Source organism: Triturus cristatus, chromosome 11 (assembly GCF_964204655.1).
Source record: "Triturus cristatus chromosome 11, aTriCri1.1, whole genome shotgun sequence".
Classification (NCBI taxonomy): domain Eukaryota; kingdom Metazoa; phylum Chordata; class Amphibia; order Caudata; family Salamandridae; genus Triturus; species Triturus cristatus.
Window position 1 is genome coordinate 861,823,089 of NC_140594.1, and position 12,023 is coordinate 861,835,111.

General features: G+C 40.9%; 1 protein-coding gene across 1 annotated transcript in view; it reads right to left on the reverse strand.

The window, feature by feature from the left end:
• Window positions 1-12,023, reverse strand: part of EFHD1 (EF-hand domain family member D1) — a 277,697-nt gene that overhangs the window by 163,853 nt on the left and 101,821 nt on the right. Inside the window, exon 2 of the mRNA XM_085634702.1 lies at window positions 9,703-9,850. Within this exon, the coding sequence (XP_085490828.1) occupies window positions 9,703-9,850 (148 nt within the window). The remainder of the gene's footprint in view (window positions 1-9,702; window positions 9,851-12,023) is intronic.

Sequence of the window (12,023 nt, forward strand, 5' to 3'; positions counted from 1 at the left end):
TGCACCCACCTAAGGGGAAGGATAACAGTAAGAAAAGCACCAACAATTGTTTATATATAGTACCGCAGAGTTTCTGCTTCAGTAGCTGCAATAATGGGAGAATGACAAAAAAAATTCATGCACCTGTTTTGTAAAGATGGGCAGAGTTTAATCAAATATTTATGTAAAACCCAACAATGAGATGCTCACCTAAATCCAACCATACGATCACCTGAAAACCGATATCGAAGTATGTTGTTATGATCTACCAAAAATGTAAAGGAGACCTGATAAACTCGTAAGAAAAAATATACAACTATAAAGATTATAAAATAATTTAAATCACGCAATATGTTGTTAAGTTCGCTGCGAACCTCATAAAACTTCCCAATCATTTAATGGCAGTAACACATTTTGGCTGGCAAGTATAATTATGCACTAAGAACAAAGTCAGATATAAATATAAAATTTAAACCAACAGTGAGTAAGTCATTTGTAGCCCTCCACGTGAGACCCTGTAAAATCTATTGCAACAACACAAGAAAATTATGTATAAAGAAAAGAGGGTCCCTAGTGACCTTCCAAATTTCAACATTAGCTAGAACCTTTCCACCGCGATGCCAAACCGCTAAGTTAATTTCTTAAAAATTGATAGGTAGTAGGGGAAAATGTATATGTCATATCTCTCTTTAAGGAGACTTCATAAGCTCCTGCAACAAAACAAAAAAGGGAAAAGTCCTACCTTTCACTTGCGTGAATGTCATCAGTACACACCGGGTTCACAATGCCAGACTGGACTGAGTTATAAGTCGCACTATAAGTACGCTCCCCAATAGAAATGGACAGCGGACTCCTCCACTGACAAGAAATTGATAAAACTCGGGCGGACATCTTATAATGTGCCACAGAACAAAAGCCAAGTAACCAGATTATATTTACAAAGCGGTGACTGCAATTATAGCATTTTGGAGCTCCAAATCCAAATGGGCAAAATGTGTGTGGGAACTAGTTTATGTAACAAAATGTGTATATGAATAAATAACCATGCTCAGACATATGGGACCAAATTGAAAAACTCATTCTGCTAGAAGTAGATTCCCGAACATTAATAGACTACCACAAAGTTTACAGGACTAGTGCGGCCATCTCATAATGTCACTGAGGGCCTAGTGAGAGTGGAAAGGATGTGCTTGTGAGAGAGTCGCTCCTATTAAGGTATGTAAAGACTAAGCCAAAATGAGCAGAAAATGTGTATGGGATAGTCTCTGCAGCCACAGCACGATTAATACTTGCAATGTAGTAAAAATTTTGTCTGTATGCACAACTAGTGACTAGTCAAAAGCCATTGTATGTTATCCCAAGAATAATTCCCAATTATGTGTATACAGCCAAGTAAATGAATATAAGTTGACAATATGTAAAAAGAGAAAATCACATAAAGCGGAGTATTTAGAACATGCATCTAGATAGTGATGGAGAGGTTAATCTGATTACCTCCAGATAAAGTAATAGGGATCTAAAAAGACAACCAGTATAGGAAAAGTCAAAAAATGAGGCATGTTCCTGTAGCCAGTGATAAAAAAAATGTGAGGCACAGAAACAAATATTTTAGGTACGTAAATGAAGACCAAATGGCCATAAGACAAACAACTGCAGAATTGGAGTATGTCATTGGTGCACCAATATACATCAACAGGTCTGTAGGGCATTTATAACAGAAAGAGTATGGGACCAAATTGTATGTAAATATTTAACAATTCACCTCATTGCTCATATCTAAATTATGCATACCTGTACACGTAATACAGTATGGTCGAAATAGTACTCAGAAACAGTGTGATCGAATCGGTCAAAAAGACATGAAATTCTATGTCCACATTCAATCCCCTTTGAACAGTTTGTAGTTTCAATATCCATTTAGTTTCAGATCGCCTTAAGGCAATGACTCTGTCACCGCCTCTATATCACACTCTGTGTGTGCAATACCGTAAAACTTCATTTCGAATTTATCAGACCCAGAGTGTGCCAGATTATAATGTGTCGCCAAAGGATAGTTAGAATTTTTTTGGGATGGCTCCAACATGTTCTTGTATGCGTTCCTTGAGTGGTCTGATCTTGTTTGCATTGACACACAATGCAGTAAACCTCTAATGTAGTGTTACAATGAAAACATTGATTAATGCAGTAATTCTTAGGAGAATTGTATTGAAAGTCTGCTTTCCTATCCAGAGCAAATTGACACATATTGCACTATGTACATTTAAAGAAGCCTTTGGATCTAGCATGTAACCACAAAATCTGTTCGGTAGATGCTCCGATTGAAAAGTAGCTGGGGCATAGTATATTTCTCAAGGTAGGGACCCTACTATGTGTAATATGGGGTTTGCTGGAAATGTGTTTGTTCAGAGTAGTATCACGTTTCAGTATGTGCCAATGTTTCTATTAAAAGCCAGTACTCAAATTAAGATCCATAGGTAGGCTTTATTATCGCAACCACCAACGTAAGCCAACTCCTCTTCACAGCATCTCTCAGCCTGAATGCCTGTCACCAGAACATTCACATTCCATCACCCAGACAACAGAGATTCCACAATCCAACCACAAGTAGATTACAACACATCCCCTTTACAATACATTAAAAACAAAATGATAATGAATAAAGATAACACATACTAAACGCAAAATACAGTGCAAAAATATAAAGAATAACATATGCCTAATACAAAACATAATCTTTAAACTTGGCTGGTACATGCCTGAGCCTGGCGGAACCATAACAATTCCCATCACCATTTACAGGAACACAGGACCAGTTGTTGTCTGAACGCAACTTGACATCAACAACTTTTACCAGTCTTGACATGCTCCAGGTACAGCCATTATTCAAGGTCACAACATTTTTCCTTATTGCAGTGATAACAAAAGGACCCAGAAAGTTAGACAGACCCTTATGACCAAACCTGGATCTCTTGACCCAAACACGATCACCAAGGTTCCACTTCCTTTCTTTCACAGACATCTTGTCATCATAGCGCTGTTTGTATTTAGACTGATAATCAGCCAATCTCTTCTTCCTCACATCCTCACTGACCTCATTCCCCTTACATACAGGAAGCCACCCTGGATTTAGCTTAGTCATCGCCACCCTTCCCCTCAAAGCCTCAAAAGGTGATTTTTGAGAAATAGCATTAGGAACAGTGCGGTGTGCCCACCATGTTTCCCTCAGCATACAACTGAAAGAAACCCCAGTATCAAGTGCCCTTTGAGCACAACTTTTCACCACCCTATTCATTCTTTCAGTGAGACCATTAGCCTGTGGCGAGTATAGCGCAGTTTTTAGATGAATTATACCCACACTCTCTAGAAAATGCTGCATTTCTTGGGAAACAAACTGCACCCCATTATCTGTGACTAAGTATTTTGGAACACCTTCAGACGTAAAGACGTCCTTCAAAAACTCAATAATGGACTTAGAATTGACCACACCCATACACTTGGTAACCACCCACTTCGAGGTGTAGTCCACCAAGAGAACCACAAATCTTTCTTGGGCAGGCATAAGCTCAAAAGGACCCATAATGTCCAACCCCAACTTGGTCCACACCACATCCGGAACCTCCACAGGTGAAAGAGGAGCACGACTAGTCACATGAGACTTGTCATTGATGGCACACAAATGACAATCCTTCACAACTGTCTCCACCAACCGATCCATCCCGGGCCACCAATACCTTTCTCTAACACGCGCTTTCGTAAGACTCCTACCAAGATGTCCCTCATGAGCCAAATTGACTACTTTCTCCTTAAGAACATCAGGTGGAACCAATCTTTCTCCTCTCATAAGCTTATCCCCACAAAAGGTCAATTCATCCTTCACACACCAAAACGACTTCACATTCGGATCAAGATCCTTACAGCTCATCCATCCTTTAGATATTAAATCCTTCAAAACCCCAAAAGTGGTATCCTTAACCGCACAAGACAACCACTCTTCTTCCAACAACGGGTTTTCCATCACCCAATTTACACACTCAATCTCATCACTCTCCTCCCCAGAACACACAGGCAACCTGGACAAACAGTCAGCAGACTTATTGTCCAACCCAGAAATGTAGTGTACACGGAAATTAAACTCTTGCAACCCCTCACTCCATCTCTTAAGCCTAGGAGTCATGCGCTCACTGTGACGATCAGAATAAATTTGTACAAGGGGACGATGATCTGACTTTACCATAAAAGGAATTCCCCACAAATAAAATTTAAAATGCTGTATCGCCCAATACACACTTAATGCCTCCCTTTCAATGCAAGAATAGTTAATTTCCGCATCCCTAAGGGCCCTAGAAGCAAAAGCTACTACCTTTTCTTCCCCATCAACAACCTGAGAAAGTACCGCCCCCAGACCCTTGAGACTAGCATCAGTTGTGAGAACAGTCTTTAATCTGGTGTCGAAATGACCCAGCGTTGGCATCTTCCCAATCTCAGACTTAATCAAATTAAAAGCCTTCTCACAATCTGTTGTCCAAACAAACCGTGAACCTTTTTTTAAGAGCACCCTGATCGGCTCTACCACTCCAGCAAACCCTTTTACAAATTTGGAATAAAATTCAGCCATTCCTAGAAAAGACCTAACCTGTTCCTTGTCCTGAGGTGCAGGAGCACCAATTATACTCTCAGCAAGCTGCACCTTGGGCTGTATACCCTTCCCTGAAATGACATGTCCTAGATAGGTTACCGACTCCAGACCAATACGGCACTTATCCTTCCTAAGAGTGAGACCTCGCTCCCTCAATTTACCCAACACAGATCTTAACACAGTTTCATGCTCACCCTCATCCTTCCCATAAACCAATACATCATCTTGAAAAAACAAGACATTGGGAAGATCCCCAAGTACCATTTTCATGATCCTTTGAAAACAAGCTGCGGCCGAAGCCAAACCAAACGGCATCCTCAAAAATCGATACGCCCCCAAAGGAGTGACAAAGGACGTCAGATGTCTGGAATCTTTGTGAAGTCTCACCTGATGATAAGCGGACGATAAATCCAGAACACTAAATATTTTAGCCCCCTTCAATAAACTTAAACATTCCGAAATATTAGGAAGAGGTTGACGATCCACCCAAATCCACTCATTCAACCCACGCAAGTCAACACACATCCTCACCGCCAATCCTCCATCCTTGGGTGCTAAAACAACCGGAGACAACCATTCCGAAGCCTCTATCTCTTCAATCACACCTAGTTCGAGCAACCTCTCAAGTTCCTGCTTTAACGGTTCAACCATTAAATTTGGCACCCTCCGTACCTTATGCACACATGGCTTGGCTGAATCCTTCAGGATTATTCGATGCTCAAACCCTTTCAGACAACCCAGAGAATCAGTGAATACTTCCGGATAATCTTCAATATACCTTTCCACACTCACACCATCCACAGCTAATATCTTACCAACTGAGCCTATACCTAACTCTTCCATCAACATAACCTGGTCTTTTGGATTGGTAGCACTAGGATTAAGAATTATGCCTAAATCACGCTGATGTCTCCAACCCAACAAATTATCACCTCTCACAGCCACATAAACCTTTCCTATGATTTCTTTTCGTTTGAACACAATTTTTGCAGTTATGTATCCAAGAATATCCACCCTTGCACCTCCATAACTGAAAGGTGAAATGTCTGGAGATTGAAGCTTTACATTCTCCAATCCAACTACCTCATCCCATATCTTATTCCCAATCAGCGTGAAAGGAGACCCCGAGTCAGCCAAGACAGTAAATTCATCACTATTCACCATGATGTTACAAAATGGCATAATAATCTTGTCCAAATCCACCTTATTCTCATCTTCCGAAATGCTTGAAATGACCACTGTATGAATGTTGTCCGAGGAATTTCCCATGTTACGATCCTTTTTGGCCGACTTGCAAACTCTAGCATAATGCCCCTTTACCCCACAATTCATACACACACATTCCCTTGCATAACAATTCGGAAAGTTTGATGAATGGGAGAAACTTCCACATCTGTAACATCTCATCTTCTGTTTGTCACTGTTACTTTTCTCACGATCAAAGGAACGCTGTAGACGAGGATCTCGTTCACTAGATTGTTGAGTATCTTTAAAAACCACACGAGGTTGAGTGCTTTTTGCAACCGCTTTAACTTTTGACCCTGGAGACACTTTGGCAATACTTTCAAATGACTCATCCTCAACATCACGCTCCAACATGGAATGGACACCTTCTTGGTTTTTCTTTACACCTTCAGTACCCCCATGGTCATTATCATCACGATTCTTCCTTATCTCCTTCACCCAAGAGGAAGTATTTTCAACCCCTTCAACAATCGCAATAGCCTCAGTTAACGATGGATTTTTAGACAACAGTTTACCTTGTACCCTTGAACTGTTCGTGCATCTGACTAATTGGTCCCTCACCAGGGAATCAGACAACTCCCCAAACTCGCACGTGCGTGCCAACGTTTTTAGTGCAGCAATATAAGTTCCCACACGTTCTGTTTGACCTTGAACCCTGGTGAAAAACCTGTGGCGTTCTAAAACAACATTAATCCGTGGACCAAAATAGCGCTCAAGCATAGTCATAGACATTTCATAAACATCAGAAGGTTCACCATCACCACCTCCAATGATGATGGGGTCCATGCTATCGTAGGTGTTCCTGCCTTCAACTCCTAAGTTGTGTAATAATATAGCTTGTTTCCTTGTGGCAGAAAATTTCTCCCCCCCAATAGCCACTAAATATGAATCAAACAAATTCCTCCACCTTTTCCAAGGAAGAATGGGTTCTCCTTTCTCTGACAGAAAAGCAGGAGGTTGTGACATACTAGAAGCCGTTGCCATGACGCTAATAATCGTCGATGTCTCCAAACAAACTAAAATGCAATGTCAAAAATGACTTTGTTGCCTTCTTCCTTTTTTTTTTTGTTTTAAAAAAAAAATAAATAAATCAAGTCAAAAGAATTCCTCACCCTGAACGAGTAGCTATAGTCTTCAAAGTCCAAAAACACGCGTCGCTATCGTCGAGAGATCAACAGCAAGGCTAAAAACTGAATTGCGAGCAATCTTCGTAATATCCCAATTCAAAATGGCCGCCACATAAGACCATACTCATATCCCAAGGCAAAATGGCCGCCGCGTAGGATAACGTGATGCGTGTGACGCGCTGCGTGTGATGTCATTCAGCTTCGGTTCTTCGCAAGCAGAGCAGAGCGTGCAGAGACTCAGGATTCGATTCTTCACGAGCAGAGCAGCGCGTGCAGGATTCCGTTTAAAAGTAAGCTTAACGGTTACCTTTATCTTGCTTTAGCCTTGAGCACGACGGAAAAGTCTTTTTTTTCCAAAAGTCCATGAATCTCAATATCCAAGATCCGGGTGAGCAAGAGTCACCAATCCAAGTCCAAATTTCGTGAGATTTCCACAATCTCAGAGCGATAGGCTCATCGTTAAAATCCAAACCATCCAGTCATGCGGGTTCGCAGGGGAATTGGTGGTTGCCGCTTGTCCCCAATCAAGCACAACTCGTCGCCAGTATTAAAAGCCAGTACTCAAATTAAGATCCATAGGTAGGCTTTATTATCGCAACCACCAACGTAAGCCAACTCCTCTTCACAGCATCTCTCAGCCTGAATGCCTGTCACCAGAACATTCACATTCCATCACCCAGACAACAGAGATTCCACAATCCAACCACAAGTAGATTACAACAGTTTCCTCTAAAATTTGAACAAGCTGTGGCTTTGTGAGCTGTACCTTGTAATTAAACTACGTTTCTGATCACTGGCTCTTTTGTTGGTACTCTTGGCAAGTAACGCGTTACGAGGTATTTCCATAATTTTGTTCCTGGCTCTGGAAAGTGTATGCTCTGGGCATCCCCTCTGTTGGAATCTGTCTTCTAGTGCTTTACGTTCACGTGTGAAGATAGTATTGTCACTGCAATTCCACCTGAAACTTTTCATCTCACCTAGTGGGATGGAGTCAATTTGAAATCTGGGGTATGCACTGAGTACATGTAAAGCTGAAGTACAAGCAGTCTGTTTTCTATATCGCCTGGAGGATATCTTGGTACCTACTGTGTAAATAGTGACGTCTAGAAATTCTATTTGTCTATTGTTTGACTGATGAGTAAATTTGATGTTGTCGTTATTGTCGTTCAAATGTGCCAGAAAAGTAATGAAAATGTCAGAGCTGCCAGTCCAGATCATAAAAAGTTAATCTATAAACCTCCCCCAGCAAAGTATACCTTCAGTACATTCAGGTGAACTATACGACCTTAGATGGTCTCTCTCAAAAGCTCCTATGGAGATATTCACATATGAAGGCAACCATTTTGAGCCCATCGCGACCCCTATATACTCTACATACTCTAACCTACAACATGTTGGCAGGGCATTGGGGGATTCTTTTTGTGTTCTTTATACAGTTTGCTGTGTCGCTTTGATGCAGGAGCTCATCAAGTCTTTTAACATTTTACTTACAGGTCCTGCCCACTGATGAGCTTTAACTTAAGGGGCCTGGGTACACTTTGGTGTTATATACTAGAAACCTATAGGCAAGTTAAATATGTCAATCGGGAGTATACCAATTTTACTATAGAAAGGAAGAGCACAAGCACTTAACCCCTGGTTATAACAGGTAAAGTGCACAGAATTCTACCTAGCAAAAAAAGGCTTCAGCAAAAAGGCTAAACAGAATCTGAACAGACCCTGCAGAAAGGGCAATTTTTCAACATTTGTCAAACCAAGTTATGATAGAACATACTGGGATATGAATGTTTGGTACACACAGAAACAGAGTGCTTACAGTATTTCAGTACTGAGATTACAAAAAATAAATCCAGGCGTTATTACAGGCACACTTTTTGAGAGTTCTGTGGATGTATAAGTACTGGAGCAGCAGTACATTCTGTAAACCAGATAAAGATGCATTGCTCTGTGTATGTCTCAGTACTGGGACTGTAGTGCATGATGCAGTCAGAGTGACTGAGGTGCTTTATGAGCATTCTATGTCCCATAGTGGGACAGGTATACCGGTTACAAGTCGTGATAGATGGGCACAATGAAGCCTCTAAAATGTCGAAATAATCAGATGTATGTGCATCTTGCAAGACAAAATAAAGGGGCATTGTTAGAACTCTGGATGCCTTAGTACTGATGTAATATTGTATGACGCAAGGAAAACAGATGCTCTGCAACATGTTGTGGCCATCAAATTCTGAGGGCGTCTAGCTTTGATTCCATGTCATGCCTCTTTCTTCCACCACCCTACACGTCTTTTCTCTTTGTCTCCGTCTTGTAGGTTATTTTGCACCCCTGTACACTATATTTGTTGCTGTTTTCTATCTTTGGCTCCCTCCTTCAGTCTCCTTTTTCTGTCTGTCTTTCTCTCTCTTTTGATCTGACTCAAAGTATGAAGATGAAAAATAAGTCCAACTTCCCAAAAATGAGTGACGGTGCCCACCACATGCAACCACGTGCACAAATTAAGTACTGGTCTCAGGCCTCCTTATGTTCATACTGTTAAGCCCTATTTAGTGACCAGCTAGTACTTGCTCAGCACGCTCTACAGATAAAACGATCACTGTTGTGTGTGACCAGCTTGTCAAATCTCCCCCTCACCCCATATTCTCTTCCCTAAGCAACCAGTGCGTCATTTTTGCAGGAGTCCCCACTCTGCTTCCCTTCTCAATTCCGATGCCTCACCTCACGAAAGTTGAGCTTGCCATCAAAGTCCTCATCCACCTCCTTGATCATATCCTTCAGCCCAAGATGGGTCTGTGGCGCTCCCAGCTTTTCCATCATTCGCTTCAGTTCCATCAGGTCAATGAATCCATCCTTCCCGGAGTCGTACCTGCAGGGCCAGAGGGAAAAGATCCGTCTTATAATTCTACATGAGGAAATGTTTGCAGAGTCATTGTAGGATTCGCCACCCCAAATTATTTAGTGCAGTTCAATCTAAAACACTGTTTCACTCTCTCTTCAGGTGGACTTCAACGTGGGACTTAAACAATTAAAGTCTTTCAGAAAAAAACATATATTTCACATTAACCAAAATACACACACCACTACATATATTGTTTACGCTCTGCTCGCAAATCTCAAAGAACGATTCACAAAGCCTTTTACAACCGTACACCTACATGTCCCATTTATGGCAATCAGGTATAGGTAAAAAGATTCTTGAGAGGAATAAATAATTTTACCACTGCATAATTGTATGTAACGACTGCCTATAATTACGTAGTAGTTAACCTCACGCAAGGGGCAGGGAATGAGACGGTCAACATGTAGTTTGCCATGAAAGCTTGAGATTGCCTTCTATCATGTGAGTTTGTAGGCATTCACAAACTCCTCTTTAAACCTTTTCCACCCTGGAAATGACCTAAGATTTACTCCAACAAAAAGACAGACTAACTCACCTTCCAAGGTGGGAAGTGGAGTGGATCACGCTCAAAATTTGTGCATGTGTAAGTGGAATGATTTTCCACAAGGGAATTTTTTTTCTCATTGGAGAAAAACAAGAAAAAGAAAAGAAAATGTGCATTTGTTCAGCGGGCTGCCTTTCTTCAAAACTGGAGTCTTACCCTACATACAACTCTGCACTGGAGAAACAGCATCCTGGCATGTTGCTGGGAATGTCTTTGAATTTCCAAAAGTGGGATATTTACACCTATGAATAGGACTATGTTTGCAGGGATAAATGTTATTTTGTTTGTGACTAGGACCCACAGAATTTCCATGTCCAATGTTAATGAGTACTGCACAGAGAAAAAAACGTGCCAGTGATACGGATATTAAAGAAAGCGCATTGCGCACACTTCCGTAATACTATAAGGGTGCCATGAATGAAAATCCGACTGCGGACATTGCAATTTATGTAACATGAAATTTAATTACTAAAATATGGAGAGAAATCTGACTAGACAAGTTAAGACATTACTGGGTCCCACTTGTATCAAATTGAGGTCTCAAGTGTATTAAAATTTGCTGAGTTACTTAAAACCATTGTAATACAATTTAGCTGGGTATGGTTACATAATTCCATGTTGTGCATAAAAATTAACAGAATTAAAATTGGGTCCTTACATTCACGTAGGTCCAATGTATTAGTGACCTGGGACAGCCGCGCTATAGCCTGTTTAGTTTAGTATGTAATTCAAAGTACATGTAAAATGGATTACAGATTTAAAATTTGAGTCTTTAAATACGTGCATATTTACACTTATCGGTTTGTTAAAGGGAAGATGGGGTTTGTAGTGGCTAGGGACTGCCACAGTGTTGTCAGACAGAGAATCGTACGGTTCTTGAATAATACGTGTCCTTTATATTGCAGTCTGGGTCTGTTGGGCTGGGTGAACAGAGTTGTGGTGCAGACTTTGTTCGACCTTTAGCAGAAATTTAGCAAAGCGGCAGTTCAGTTGGGGCTCCTCTGGATCAAAGCAGGCCAGGATTACCTGCCTTCTTGTACGGATTCCCCTTTGATTGAAAGCCCTTGTTAGAAGATAGCTCCGTTCTTTGCATACAGTTTTGCAGGAGGAGACTAAGTGCAACAGGCCTTCTTTTCCAGTCTCTAGCGGCCTAAGTGTCCATACCGTGAACCCTTAAACTGGGAACTAAGTACCATTTTAGCAACTGGCCCTCTGCACAGGAAGGTGGAGCAGTCCAAGGCTGATTCAGGGAGGTAGAAGTTCATAACTTAGCAATACACAAATAAACAATCAATAAATCTTTGTCTAGCCTGTGCTTTTTCTTTAACAAGGAAATGTATTTTAAACACACAATTAAATACTACATTCAAAATTAATGAGATTTACAAAATCTTAAATGGAAATACCAATTGGAACCCTCCTAAATGGACCTCACAAACTAACCATTGTGCAAAATATGTATCCTAAAGAAAGATTACTGTGAGTAATTAACTTCCAAATGTAAACTAGACCAGTTAGTTTTGATGTACCTTTAGCCATTCATGCACCAGCATGCCCTGTCCTCTAAAACAACAATATCCTCAATATTTGCCTATA